Source organism: Primulina tabacum, chromosome 5 (assembly GCF_025594145.1).
Source record: "Primulina tabacum isolate GXHZ01 chromosome 5, ASM2559414v2, whole genome shotgun sequence".
NCBI lineage: Eukaryota > Viridiplantae > Streptophyta > Magnoliopsida > Lamiales > Gesneriaceae > Primulina > Primulina tabacum.
The window spans coordinates 12,733,074-12,748,395 of record NC_134554.1 but is presented as its reverse complement, the minus strand read 5'-3'; the positions used below and the strand labels follow the sequence as shown (position 1 = coordinate 12,748,395).

At 35.4% G+C, this 15,322-nt stretch overlaps 1 protein-coding gene, 1 long non-coding RNA gene and 1 pseudogene across 2 annotated transcripts; 2 read left to right on the top strand and 1 right to left on the bottom strand.

Annotated features, from left to right (window-relative positions):
- The first annotated feature begins 3,198 nt into the window (after nucleotides 1–3,198).
- On the top strand, nucleotides 3,199–4,635 carry LOC142544799 (uncharacterized). Its single transcript, XM_075651835.1, has 2 exons — nucleotides 3,199–3,373; nucleotides 3,666–4,635. Exons 1-2 carry the CDS (start codon nucleotides 3,259–3,261, stop codon nucleotides 4,373–4,375), a joined length of 825 nt encoding a protein of 274 aa, XP_075507950.1. The 5' UTR covers nucleotides 3,199–3,258; the 3' UTR covers nucleotides 4,376–4,635.
- Nucleotides 4,636–5,077: 442 nt separating this feature from the next.
- On the top strand, nucleotides 5,078–7,522 carry LOC142544798 (uncharacterized). The gene is made up of 3 exons (XR_012820102.1): nucleotides 5,078–5,196; nucleotides 5,301–6,524; nucleotides 7,374–7,522. It is a non-coding gene; the product is annotated as an uncharacterized LOC142544798 (long non-coding RNA).
- A 1,087-nt stretch (nucleotides 7,523–8,609) lies between these two features.
- LOC142546696 (chaperone protein ClpB3, chloroplastic-like) lies at nucleotides 8,610–13,974 on the bottom strand (annotated as a pseudogene).
- Nucleotides 13,975–15,322: the final 1,348 nt, after the last annotated feature.

The window sequence follows — 15,322 nt, the reverse complement described above, 5'->3', positions numbered from 1 at the left end:
TAATTTTTTTAAAAAAAACTTTCATATCAAATAAACTATACTTACAATTGCAAGTCTCTTAATCGATTAGTTATACATGGGATTTTAACAAGCTATCCATATGTTTGACAGCACTACGATAATTTCTTGGAATTCTCGTACTGACATGTTTCTAATTTTTTTAAATTTGTATGTCAGACTTTATTTTTTTTTAAATAGTAGGTTTGTCACGAGATTATTTTATTAATTTATATCGATTCGATACATATTATCAGTAAAAATTAATATTTTTAACATAAAATTAAATTTTTTTATATATTATATGGGGTCGAAAATCATTCTCATAAAATGATCAGTGAGACGATATCACAATCGTAAAAAGTTATTGTACATTATACTGATTAAATAATTAATTACAAAATGTTAGCGGTTAACATGTCAATCTCAATTATTTAATAATGTCCACTTCAGTACTTGCCATAAAATGTAGCTCGCCCAGCACTCTCTGTCGTTGGATGGTCCACGCGTAGAATATCCCGAAACCCGTCTGACGGTGGAAATTGTAACATAAAACTTTCTTGTTTTGCCTTGTCGGCGCAACAGTTTAATTTTGCCCACAAATTGCGAGGACAATATTTCCAACACAATTAATTAAAAGTCATAATTATTTATTTTAAAGTCAAGATTAACGTGATAAACACACTTGACATAATCATCATTATCCAAGGTTATCTTTCCACGTGGCGTAGTACGGTTTTGCTGCAAGTTGTGATTTTAATAGTCAATAAGTTTTTTATAAACAAATTAACATTGTGATGATATAAAAATACCAAAGACAACGAGCACACGTTTTCGTTCGTAATTAATTATCTAAACATCAAAATTAAATAGCATATGTTTCACTTTGTATTTAGACAATAATTATGTGTTAAATGTGTAACGATGTATCTGCTTGCTGAATAAAACAATCGAAATTTAACGTTTGAAGTGTTGTACGATTTAAACGATTTGAACTGTACAATGATCACTAGATTTAACTTATGGCAACAACTGAAAAATCAGGGTTAATGTCGCGATTTCGAGTATTTTTATATTTTTTTTGCAAGGAGTGCGATTATTTATAGAAAGGTTGTTGAGTGCAATAATTTTCCATGTCGAGTAGAGCAATTGAAACATTTCGCTTTTATGTTTTACAAAATTTGAATTGTAACATACCATCTATTATCGTTTTTGATAAAACGAAATATGTTCTCTTATTAAATAAAAAAATATGATTCCTTCGTGTATAGCTAGGGTATTATGCTCAACGTAGGGTTGAATAACTTTTCAAAATAAACACACACATGCCAATTGTTTCACTAAAAGGAACCCGATTTCATCACGGAATCTTGTTGTACAGCTGTTTTTCTTAATATTCCCACACCTTTCACATTGTGTATTAAAAAAATGGTATAATTTGTATTTTAAACTTATTTTCTTCTTAGAGCAAAGCTAATAGTGATTTGACATAGCACCAGAATGTAAAATTAACATAGTTTTGGTTGGTCTGAGTTTATGAAATGTAAAGCACCTAAATAAATCTCTTTATATACTAGTTATTCTGCACACGCGATACATGCATATACAATCTTTTTTATCATCATCGATGGAACTAAATTAAAATTTGAAAAATGGATTATATATATATATACACACACACGTAATTTTGTTTCATACATTAAATATAATTTCAAAGCAAAATCAAAAACTAGATTATCGGGGGTTTGTTTCAACCTAGCCGTGCAGGCACTGCCTGCACGGGCAATGAACGGCCCGGATCTGCACGGACAATGAACGGCCCGGATCACTCCACATGAGTGATCCGGGCCCACCTCCCTGTAAAAAAAAAAAAAAAATTGGCTCGAAAAAATCCGAGCCGTTGGATCGATCCCTGCAGGCAGTGCCCGCAGGGGTAGGGTCGACCGAACCATTATCGGGGAGATGGTGGGTCCCGCCAATAGAGATATAATGCAATTAGTTAATGGCTTAGCATTAGTCAATTAACTAATGGTTTGTAGTAACCGAAGACTGTCCCACGATGAATTATTGACACATTTTTTTTTTCTTTTCAAATTGTTGCTTTCAATAATGAACCAGCCTTGATTGTGATGTGTTTTCATAAGACAGACTCGACAGATAGATAGATATATATATATATATATATATATTTATTGAAATAAATATGAAATCATTGAATATTAATTAAAGTGAACGAAAAATTGAATCAAAAGAAGAAGAAAAAAAACGTTTATACTTTCATGGAGAATAGAAGTAAAATAGTATTCTGTAATATATAATTTTTAAAATTCAGCTACAAATTAAATCGGTCGAAAATGATTTATAATTGAATATGGATTTTAGGTAAGTTGTTATTTCTTCACATTTGCGTGATAATCAGTAAGTAAGTTGATATCCTATGATATTAAATTATGGGAAATTATTAAGAAAACTTGTATAATTGAACGAGGATATGATGTCCTAATCAAACTATATACAGCACCGCCAGTCGTGGGAAAGGAACCCAAAAGAGACGAGTGACTAAAATATTTTTTTTTATTTATTAAAAATATATTTAAAAGTGGTGTTTGAATAGTAGATATACAGTTTTCAAACAACACTGAAACAACCGATATAAAAAGAAAAATAATAAAACGCGATATCAAACATCTTCCATAATCTGTTGACAAATCTAAGTTACAGTACGAGACTGTGCAGTTTAGAAATATTTAAAAGATTTGATAGTTATTAATCATATTAAAAATGTGTATATTTTTTTCGAGATATATATATTCACCAAAGAATTCTAAAGTTAAATTTGCTTGATTTGGAGCTATCGGGTGATTTTTGATAAATTTTTTAGGGGAAGTGAATTGAGAACATAAACATGTTTGAAAGATTCGTTTTGATACGGTGGAAATAGTCATCGAATTTGAGACATTTAATACAAAAAAAATTCATATATAAATACCATATATTTTTATTTTAAATTGAGATAATTATATTATATATAAAAAATAACCGTAACTCTGGAGTTCAATTATTTATTTTTATAGCTAAAATGGACCTCTCGAAATGTCGAAGCGGTAATAATTAATAACCGTCTGGTTTTGACATGAATCCCGGGTCAACCATGGCGTGGGTCAGTGGGACTATAAATAACCATGCATTTCTGTTTCAGCTTATTCTTCTTATTACATTGCCTTTTTCTCCGACGTCCGATTGATTCTCGTACAAAGCACAATGGAAGCTTGCTTTCTCTCCTTCACAAAAAACATTGATGCTATTGCTCTTCCTCCAGTCAACCACACAAAGCATATCCCAATTCAATTTCAGTCTAAAAGACTTTCCGTATCATGTAAGTTTTATGTACGCGCTTTTGTTTTCTTGATTTATGGAAAATTATATTTTTTTTTCCTGTTTTTGCTGTATTTGGTTCCTCTCTAGTTGCCATCGTATATTGTTAATTCAACTTCAATTTACCAACTTTAAAGGGTTTTCGATCGGGACAAATTGTGATTAATTTTTTTAATGTAAATTGCCCTCAACGCGTTCGACTAAATTCTGAGGATTCTTTGGTGCAATATGTAGATTTCATGCATTTGATAGCGCTCAGATCTAATAAGGCTTCGATTATTATTTGACAACAGGTTCTCATTCACTAAAGGAACAAGATGGGCATCTTCTTAACTCCGATTGGCGTGCATTCAGGGCAAGATTAGTCGCCACCGAACGAATCTCACTGCCCAAGAACCCCGCTTTAATGGCGGATCAGCTTCTTCCAATCAAAGAAGCCAAATGGGCGCACGCGATTCACGAAGCAGAAAAGGGCTGTCTAGTAATAGCAACGGAAAAGCTTGATACGGACCACATATACAGAAGAACTGTGATCTTATTGCTATCTTCAGGTCCAACGGGCCTAACAGGCATCATACTCAACAGGCCATCATTCATGTCCATTAAGGTGATGGACTCATGGTCTCAAAACGTATCCAGCCCACTGTTAGACGCGTCGTTGTTCTTTGGTGGACCATACGAAGAAGGCCTGTTCTTGGTGAATGTTGATCAAGAAAGCAATGGGCCCAAGAAGAGTGGTGTTTTCGATGAAGTGATGGAAGGGCTATGTTATGGAACAAGTGAAAGTGTTGGCTGCGTAGATAGGGAATTGGGTGAAAATCAAGCTTTTAGATTCTTTGATGGGTATTGTTCCTGGGAGAGGGAAGAGTTGAGGAATGAGATTAAGGCGGGGAATTGGGTCTTGGCTGCTTGTAGCCCAAGTTTAATTGGGCCGAACTGTGTGGGAGGTGTTGGGCTTTGGGAGCAAGTTAATGAGCTCATGGTACATAGGAAAGCTTGCTGATTTTTCTTTTCTGGCCCTGCAAAATATTGGTATATATGTACCAGCTTGTTTGAGGTATTAAGCGGGATTGGGATCTTCTGCGGTTCGAAATGGTCATTTGAGACCTGAGATCTTTAATGGCTGAAACTTTGGAAACCCTTCTCCGGAAGAAATTAGGAATGGCTTAGCGATGCGTCTCTTTAGCAGATGTATGGGCCCTCGGGTCTGATGTATATCACATTTTCTCTCTCAGAAAAGAAGAAAATTAAATTGTACTCTAACTTGAGTTTTGAGGAATCGTTAACTCCCTCAGCTGATGTGCGATAAACTGATGTAGAATGCTTGAATTTAATGAATAGAAATAAAAAAAATGACAAAAAAAAAAAAACTCGAACGAATGTACATCTTACAAGCTGCGAAAAGTTTCCCCAAGCAAAGCGCCGAGCCGCCTAAACAGGGCGCCTAAGCAACTCCTTTGTGCCCTGGAAATTCCAGGGTGGTAAGGAAGGTGCCTGGGCACCTGTAAAGAGGTGTCTGACAGTGCAGATTGACAAACAATGCAAATTTTCATGATATCATGTATACAAATCGTATCTTTTGATGATTTTAATCAATTTTTAGATGAAAGGATACCTCTTATGTGGAATAACATGTCTCAAATGATTGCTATCTATATATACATGATCAAAGACATAAAAAAAAAACTTTTGATCAGATTTTCAAAGCATACATTGCACACATGTTGCTTCTCCTCTTCTTCAATTCTTTCAATGAAGGAGAGATTACTAATTTTTTTGTTATTGTTCCGGTAATTTATTGTGTTGTTGTGGCAAAAAGAAAAAGTTGTTTTTTGAGGAAGAATTATCATAAACCGAAACATCTATGTGAGTAAATTATTATCGAGGAAAGAGTGTTCATCGTAAAGAGCAATGATAAAGAATTTGAGTGGGAAATTAGAAAAAGAAAAGGTGTTTCCGGGAGTTGAACCCAAGGTATCTGAGTTCTCAATTTTGAGAGCGTCAAATTTGTTCTTCTCGTTACGTGTGTAGACCCAGAGAATCTTGATTTCTTATTCATGCTAGATGATTTTTGAATCTGACCTGTGATTGAGCTTTGGGTCATTATTTCTGTTTTAGTCTAGTCCAATTATCTCCTTTTTCTCAAAAAATAAATAAGGAAATGAAGAGCTCTTTCAAGTGTTTTTGCCTGCAACTTAGTACCATTTTCAGTATTTTGATCCTGAAGTAGCTTAGGTATGTCGCAATGGAGTCATCTCCAATCTTCTGCTGCAACCTTTTAAGTATCGAGTGTTTTCTCAAATCTTCAGGTTTTTGCCTGGACATTCTTGTAAATGTCAACGAAAATTGTGGACCATAGTAGCAAGAGACTATAGGACTAATGTGTTAGGAATGTTCCACTCTGTATCCTAACGGCGGTATGTACTTGAGTTTCTGTGTCCCTTCTACGTATCTGGTATGTAGAACTGGGGATAAACGCGCAAACTAGATGCAAAACTTAAGGTTTAATTATCCTACCTTCGAATTTTGATTGGTGAGATGTTGCCAGTATGTTTTGGGAACTTCTTGTTCAGTGACGTTGTGAGAAATTACCAGATCTTGTTGATCAAATTTCCATCGCGTCTTTGGCAAACAAGAGAAAGTGCAATGTAAACTTAATTGCTTCATCTAAATGCTTCTAGTGACATTCAAACTAGCAGACGGTTGTTTTGAGAACTACGGATATGTGTTTAATATTATATCAATGTTTTTGAAGTTGTCTTTACCATACCAGGGATCGAGCTGGATATACAAAAATTATGCTTCAACTTTGCATATAGATTTCCATCCAGTTTGCAATACTTAGTTGACTTAGAAATTTTAATGCTTGGTAAAGGTTTGTTGTGGTAAAAACTATTCTACCTCATTCTCTCCCCCTGCATTTTGGGATTGTTAGTTTGAAACTGGCATTATACTAGGTTAAATTTTTTTTTTGCTCATTATATAAAATTTATGGTTTTTATGGAGATCGACACAGGAACCAATGCCATTTGCCCTGGTTGATGACACATTCATTGCAGTTTGCAGATCTTAAAATAGAGATAATTGTCCTCACCATTGGTGTTATCACTGATGATTCTCACAAAGCAATATCGCTGCATACACTCAGAGTCGTACATGTGATTCACAGAGCCTGAAGCGATATGTTAAAAAAAATCTTGTTGTGATAAATAATCGTAAATCTCAGTTTGTAAATTAAAAATAACCAAACAATAGATATAAAGAAAATATAATTTACGAATTATATATTTATCTTTTTGTGATTTTTTTTCTTCGTGCGCTACAACATCAACATAGCTACAACGTAATGCAGTGTCATATGAACAATTATATTGGAAAAAGATTGAAATTGACAAAAATCGTAAGATATGCTGCTAAAATTGAAATTTATCAATATAAACTATCAAATAACAAAATAATAAATATAATGAATCAATATTGTAAAAATATATGATTTGTTTTAAATAATAAATATAATATTTTATTCAAGAAAATATAAAATAAAGATATGTGAAATAGATAAGTATCACAATTTTTTGTATTTTATTTTTTAAAATGGGTTCAACTACATAAATTCAAGAAAAGAGGCCAAATAATCGACAAGTAAAATATAAAAATTTAACATATGAATTGACACAAGATAAAATAATAAATATATTGGACAAACATTACTATTTTATGCATACAAAATTTTTAAAAAATTAATTAATGAGCCATGTAGCTTTATTGTTTTGGCTCTACATAATTTGATTAAATTCCAATGAACACAATCATCATATTTAATCATATTTTCAATAGGTCAAATGTCTAATTTTTTTAAAATGTCTAATGTAAATATTATTTAGGTGCATGCCTCAACAACATGAGATTAATATTTTTTTTGGGCCCCTGTGAAGGCTGGGCCCTGAGGCGATGGCCTCTCTCGCCTCACAGGAGGTACGGCTCTGCATACACTCAGCAAGTTGTGTTTGTACCAAGGGCCATCTTACTGAGGAAGTGATTTTCTTGGTTTTTTATAATTTGTATTGGAGTCCTAAATTAATTGCAACTCTTTCTTGTGCATGCAAATGGTTTAATGATCTTGCCAAACGAATCCTGTGGAAGGCTTTCTGTACAAGATTATGTTATATTTGAATATTTGCTGCATATGAAAGCAACAATGATTATTTTATAATCAAAACATATATCATGTAAGGTAATAAATTGAGTTTGATAGATTTAATTAAACTTTGGAATCCATTATCTTTCATGAATTAAATACAAAATGTTTTGGTGTCATGGTATTGTAATGTCATGAATGTATAATATATTAATCTCATATATTTATGACACACGCAATACGTGTGTCTCGGTGATTAGTATATAGAACGAGTGTTTTGTTAACTATAATTATCAATTCGTAAGTTACTATTCTTTTTTGCATATTTAGATTCTACTAAAGTATCTCCAAAAACGTGTTATATTAATAAGCTGCACATAACCTTGGTAACTGTTTTTGAAAAATTTATCTTCACAAGTGTTCAAATACACTAGAGAGGGGTAGTTTTTTTAGATTATTGGCAAAAACTTGTATGAGACGGTCTCACGGATTGTAAATGGATCTCATATTTGAATCATCCATGAAAAAATATTATTTTTTATTGTGAATATCGGTATTGTTGACTCGTTTCATAGATAAAGATTTGTGAGACCATCTCACAAGAGACCTACTCTATATTATTCTGCTAATTATCCCGACAAATAAAAATGTAGTTAGTTTGCCATTCCACAAATTTGGGTGGTTTTATGATAAAGCATTATGGCAAGTTAGCCTTCTCTCCTCGCATTACCGATAATGAATCATTTCACAGGTCTCTCTCATATTTTGAACTGAAACATTTGACGATGCTGGATTGCGGAAGCTCGAGTACATCTCCATGTCAGCTGTAACATGAAGTAGAGATGTAAATTTATTTCTTGTAAGAATTCCATTCCATTCCATTCTTGAGTCCGTACCGATTCTCATTCCTTGATTCTTTGATCTCACCAATCACCATTATTTCGTACCATAAGCAATGATCGCACATTGATTTAAAAGATGTATTGAAATTAATAGAAAATCTGTAACATTGCTTACATGCTCTCTGCTTTTATTATTCGGTATCAAAATTGCGTCGTCAAAAAATTTGTATTTTTAGTTTAATCAGATTCGATAGATATGATGTAAGTTTTAGGCATTACTGGATTAGGGTTGTATAATGGCTATGTATATGTACAAAATACGCCTCAAAATGAGCGAAGGCCAGGCAGTTCTCACAACACATGTTAAAAGATGAATCAATACACAAGTAAGACCTCACATTGTCTTCGAAAATGCCTTGAGATTTTGAGAAGACGCATCGGAACCTGATTCCAATCTTCTGAAAACAAGTTTTTGTTGTGGTATGTGACCATTGCCAAAAGCTGTAACTTCGGTATCGACAAGAATATAGTCATCTTCTTTAAATTCTGACCTCAAGATAACCTTGGCAAGCTCGTTTTCCACATATTGTTGGATAACCCGTTTCACTGGCCTTGCTCCATAGTTTGGATCGTATCCAAGACTTCCTAAGAGTTCAACTGCAGCATCAGTCACCTGAATTTTCATCTTCCTATCAGCTACCCTCTTTTGTACTCGCTCCAACTGTCAAGCCACATAAAGAATTAGACCAGATTCAATCTAAACAAAACATCTCTGATGAACAATCTCTTTCAAAAAGACAAATAATATAAAATGGATCAAAGTGTTTTCCCCTATTAGGGATTAAATAACTGGAATCCCTCATTTTTTAAACATACATCAGAAGGCAAAAATTTCTCACGTTCGTGGACCACCTTGCAAGATGTCTCAGTGTGTGGTAAATCAGAAAAGAATTACTCACCTGTAATCTAACAATTCTGCCAATCTGGTTGCGACCAAGAGGCTGGAATACTATGTATTCATCCACTCTATTCATGAATTCAGGGCGGAAAATAGATCTCGCAGCCTCCATTACCCTTTGTTTTATGGTTTCATAAGCCATCTCCTTAGGCAAGTCACCGTCATCATCTGTGTTAAGAATATATTGAGAGCCCACATTTGAAGTCATAATTATTACCGTGTTGGTGAAGCTCACAGTCCGTCCTTGCGAATCAGTTACTCTACCGTCATCCAGGATTTGCAGAAACAAATTAAACACATCCGCATGAGCCTTTTCAATCTCATCAAACAAAATAACAGCGAACAATCTCTGTTAACTGGCCACCTTCTTCGTATCCAACATATCCTGGAGGGGCTCCTATTAAACGTGAAACTGCATGCTTTTCCATGTACTAACTCATATCAATTCTTACAAGAGCTTCTTCAGTGTTGAACATGTAGGAGGCAAGAGCCTTTGCAAGCTCTGTCTTTCCAACTCCCGTTGGACCCATGAACATAAAGCTAGCAATTGGGCGGTGAGGATCTGAAAGACCGGCCCTTGATCTCTGTATAGCATCTGCCACCGATTTCACAGCAGGATCTTGACCAACAACACGTTTATGTAGCTCCTCCTCCAATTGCAACAGCTTCTCTCTGTCTGATTGTTGTAGTTTGGAAACGGGAATTCCAGTCCATTTACTAACAATCTGCGCAATATCGTCGCCTGTGACTTCTTCTCTAAGCATGGACTTCCCTGACCTCATATAATCATCTAGTTCCTTTTCCGCAGTTTCAAGCTGACGTTGCAGAGAATTTAGGCTAACATACTTCAATTCAGCTGCACGATTGAGATCATACTCTCGCTCAGCCTGTTGGATCTCCAGATTTACTCTGTCAATCAGCCAAACAAAGTTTACTCAGCGGTAGTCTGATTATTAATTATCTTTGTTTGAATTCCTTCGAAACTTAAGATGACAGAAGATTGATCCACGAGACCATTCCAATCCAGATGACTCTTCCAAAATTTACACGTTGAAACAAGATCTATTTCAAAGAAACTCCAGCTAAAATTCTGCCAATAATTAAGCACATACCTCTTCCTTAATAGACTGGAGTCGTGTCATGACAGTTTTTTCATGTTCCCACTGCTCATTCAGTTCAGTTTGTCTCTGCTTCAAGAGAGATAACTCAGCCTCGAGGCGGTTTAACCTATCCTTGGATGCTCTGTCAGTGTCATTTGTTAAAGATAGCCTTTCCATTTCAAGTTTAAGAACAGCACGGTTAATTTCATCAAGAGCTGTTGGCTTTGAAGTGATCTCCATTTTCAATTTTGCAGCTGCCTCATCAACCAGATCAATAGCTGCACAATTCAAATGAGTAACAAAGAGTGACTTCTCAAGCCAAATTTCAAGTCAAAGTTTTCGCAGTAAAGGTAAACATTTGGTATCTGGAGTTTATCGTGGAAATTTGTAGTCTTCTCATATCAAACCATGTCACTTTCAGAATAATTTTTAAATACTAGGTCACTGTTTCCATAATAATTTAGAATTCTTATTTTGACAGGTCACGAAGATCCAAAAGATCAGCAAACCTCTGTGCTCCCACCTTGAAAATATTTCTTAGCAATTGACTAGCGTAACAAATTTCTTACCTTTGTCAGGTAGGAAACGCCCACTAATATAGCGATCTGATAACATTGCAGCTTCAACAAGTGCACTATCTGAAATTCGGACACCATGGTGCAGCTCATATCTTTCACGCAACCCACGGAGAACAGAGATTGTGTCTTCTACTGTTGGTTGATCAACATAAACTTGCTGGAACCGACGCTCTAGGGCTGGATCTTTCTCAATATATTTCCGATACTCATCTAAAGTGGTTGCTCCAATGCACCGGAGCTCTCCGCGGCCAAGCATGGGTTTTAGGAGGTTGCCAGCATCCATTGCACCATTTGTCGCACCTGAATGATGATAAGATATTATTAGGATATTCATGCAACTAGACACACGACAAAAAATGCCACTCTGTAGGAATATAGGGAATAAGAGATCACGTCTAGGAATATGATCAAGGAGCGACTAAGAATCGCATAAAGTTATCAGTTCAAAACAAGAAACAGTATGTGCCTTTTTAATCACAGAGAAAAACTACTTGCCCCAACTACTGTGTGAATTTCATCAATAGAAAGGATTATCTGGCCATCTGAATCAGTTACTTCCTTTAGCACGGCTTCAATCTATCTTCAAATTCTCCTCTGTATTTTGCACCAGCAATGACAGCTCCCATGTCGAGAGATATTAACTTCATCAGAAATTGAAATTATATTTAACAGAAAAAAAAAGAGACTATTGCATGTATGTATCTTTATGGACATTTCAACCATTACTCACCCTGCGATTCATTAAAGCCTGAGGGACATCACCCTGTACAATTCTCTGCGCAAGCCTGTGAACAATAATCTCGTTGTAATCATGATATTGAATAACAAATTCAACATGGAAAGTGCTGTTGAAGGTGGAATTTGGAAAGGAACCAATAGAAGCTCATTTGATAATAGTTATCCTACTGCGAATAAACAAAACTTGTGGAGTACTGTTCTATGATTTGGTTCATATTCATTCAAACCATATACTGCAACCATTCGCTATATTACTGGCTTGGCAATATGTGACAGTTTTGTTACTTAATGCAGACACACCACCGCTCAAATTAGAATGATAAGTGAGTGGTTCTGTTGGATAATTAAGAAAAGCAGCATCTGAGATAAACTATATTAGGCCGAATGATGAAAAACACACTTGGAAATGTCGCAGTGCTCACCCTTCCGAAATTGCAGTTTTTCCGACACCTGGTTCACCAATAAGAACTGGATTATTTTTTGTTCTTCTTGAAAGAATCTGAATGCATCTTCGTATTTCATCATCTCTTCCGATTACAGGGTCCAGCTTTCCTGCTTTTGTCATGGCAGTTAAATCTTTTCCATATTTTTCCAGTGCCTCATACTTCCCTTCAGGATCTGTACAGAAATAATACACACAATATCATTTGATGCAAAGTTAAATTATTGATTCAAGTTTAGAAAAGAAGACAAATGACCTCATGATCTATATATGTGCGCGAGTGTGTGACTTTATCAATTTAAGTGCTTATTCAAACAAATGGATACAATTAAGTTCAAGAACGAACAATCTTGGGATGTAAGGAAATATCACAATTAAGAAATAATCATATGACAGAAAGTTTTATAAACACTTCACATAAATACTACCTTGATCAATAACTGTCTGGCGTCCCCTGATGGCCTGAATCGCATCTTTCAGAGTTTTCTGGGAGAGCTTAAAATCCTTAAATAATAGCTTCCCAAACCTGTTATCTTGGCAGAAACCAAGAACTAAATGCTCCACTGACACAAATGAATCACCATACTCTCTCATATGCTCTCTGGCTCGCTGTATAAGACCTTCCAGATCCCTTCCCAACATGGATCCGGACGACTCTCCAAGAACCTGACATCCCATAGAGCATACACAGAAAATAAATCATCAATCACCTAACAATCAGTAAAAATCCAGTGTTCAATCCAACGAACTAGTGTAAATTTGCAAATTATAGTTAACTATATTGGAGGTGCAAGCAATATGCTGGAGCAAAATGCATAAAGTGAGCAGTTTTCAAAACACATGATGCTTGCTTTAACCCAAGTCTCTGAAAAATGTATAAGAAGACCAACATGTCAATGGATGACCAATAATTTGTTTCCTAATTCCTAATCAAAACAACCATGATTGAACAAAAAGATACGATCTCATTTTCAATCAAAACAATTAACTGTATCAAACAACCTTTGGCTGGCGCTGAATGTAATTGTCCGTAGCTTCAAGAAGTCGCGTATTGTCAACACCGGCCTTGGAGAATATCCGGCGAGCAAGACCATTCTTCTGCTCCAAAAGTGCCTTCATCAAATGCTCCGTCTCCACTATCTGATGTTTGTTCTCCTTCGCCACTTCTGGCGATGACACAATCGCTTGCCAAGCCATTTCTGTAAATTCCGCCTGCGTGATCTGCTGCATTGAAAAAATCAAACCACCATAATAAGCAAATAACCTCGAGCAAATTCCAACAAAGAAAACAAAGGAATTCACAATCAACTCACTCTTCCAGAAGATGCCTCACACCGCACGACAAAAGACCGCGACTTTCTCCGAAAGTTATCAAAATTGAGAGTAAAAGCAGTACTATTACTCTTCAACTTAAACGAATTAATCTTCTTCACCCCTCCAGGTTTCGCTAGAAAGTTGACGCACAACGGCTGCCTAGAAAACAAGGCGGTTTTAGCTTCATATTCCGACGGCACAGCACAAACTTTGGCACTGGAGAACAACGCCGCAGCGGCCATTAAATATCTGGTCAATATTCAGCGCTCAAATTTCCCGGTGAAGAATTGCAGCAGGGATTGAAGTAGTACTGCTTCTGCGCAGGCAATGTCATTTAAGCAGAGGCAACGACGAATCTAGCAAATTCTAGGCGAAGCCAAGCATGGAGTACCGGATGGAATTTGATATCATCACCGGCCCGTGTATTGTTAAGCCATAAACGTGGCGACCCATGGATGGCCATTTCCCCCAGTTTGTGGGCCACTCTTCATCAAGTGTGGGTGACAATACCTTTTAATTAAAGTGTATATATATATATACACACTCGTGAAAATTATAACAAAATTATATATATAATATTTATTCATCGTGTTTATGTTTGTGTCGGTTAATGAAATGATATAATAAATGAGTGTAATCTCATTGACACGATTCATCGACAATATAACATATATATAATTTTTTGTAATTATTTGTCAACCCTTGTGTAATACCTCTATTGGATATGGTCGAGCCAAATCCGTCGGTCTTATGTTTGTTATAAGTATATTACTTTAATTATTATAATTTAACTAAATTAGAAAATACTCTGTTGTTAAAAATTGTATAATTCAAACATCGGTGGATAAGGGTATTTTTCAGCTTCATTTCGATTTCTTATGATAGAACATCTAATGAAAGCATTTGTAAACCATGCATATCGACATTATCTCAAAGAATTCTCGAGGAAAGCTCAAATCCCTCCGTCTTTTGCAACGGTTTTGATTGGCCATTATAGTGAATCACTGCTGCCTTTTTCACATTTTCGATATTGTTAGTGTTATTCTGATAACCCAAGCCAAGCATGTGCCAAGACGGGTTGATTGGCTGCACCAGGCCTTTAAATATTGCAAGTCAAAGCTGGAGGAAGGGTTCCAAGTTTCCACAGGGTAAGATTTGATTTCAGATTCTGCAACATATGTAAACTGAGCAAGAACTGGAGCATGACACAGTTGTGCAAGGCCGAGGCAATGAAGGCAAGCAGACATACTACAACTTGGCAAGACCATACACGTTGATAGTTGAAGGCTCACAATATATAAAATTTAAACAATCCAGCTCAAAATTTATGTAGTTTCCTAAAACAAAACAAGCACCTGACATTCGATAGCTTCCTAGTTTTGCATAGGAATCACGAAAATAACATTAAAACAAAAATGCCCTGTATATCGTCTACCTTTTATTTTTTATTCATTTTGTATTTGTTGATGTTGAATAGACTTCTCCAAATATATCGGGAATATGATGTAACCAAAAAACTCTTTTGGGTCAATAAATTATTTTACTGGTTAAAAGAAAAAGTAACAGAAACACAAGGGCTTCAATTTGTGAATACATTTTGAAAAATATGACTTTCCGAGGCAAAATAATATTTATGCGGACAACATCGAGGGGATCGTTGTAATCCTAAATTCACTAATCTTTGCCGTTTTTACCAACTAGATTTGATTGTAATAAATTTATGAAAGAGAGAGATGGCAAAGATTTGTGAAGCACACCAGTCTTAGCTAGACAAATGCTAGAATAAATGCTAACAACGATAGCGTAGAAACGAACTTGTAGAGATAAAGCAATAACCGAA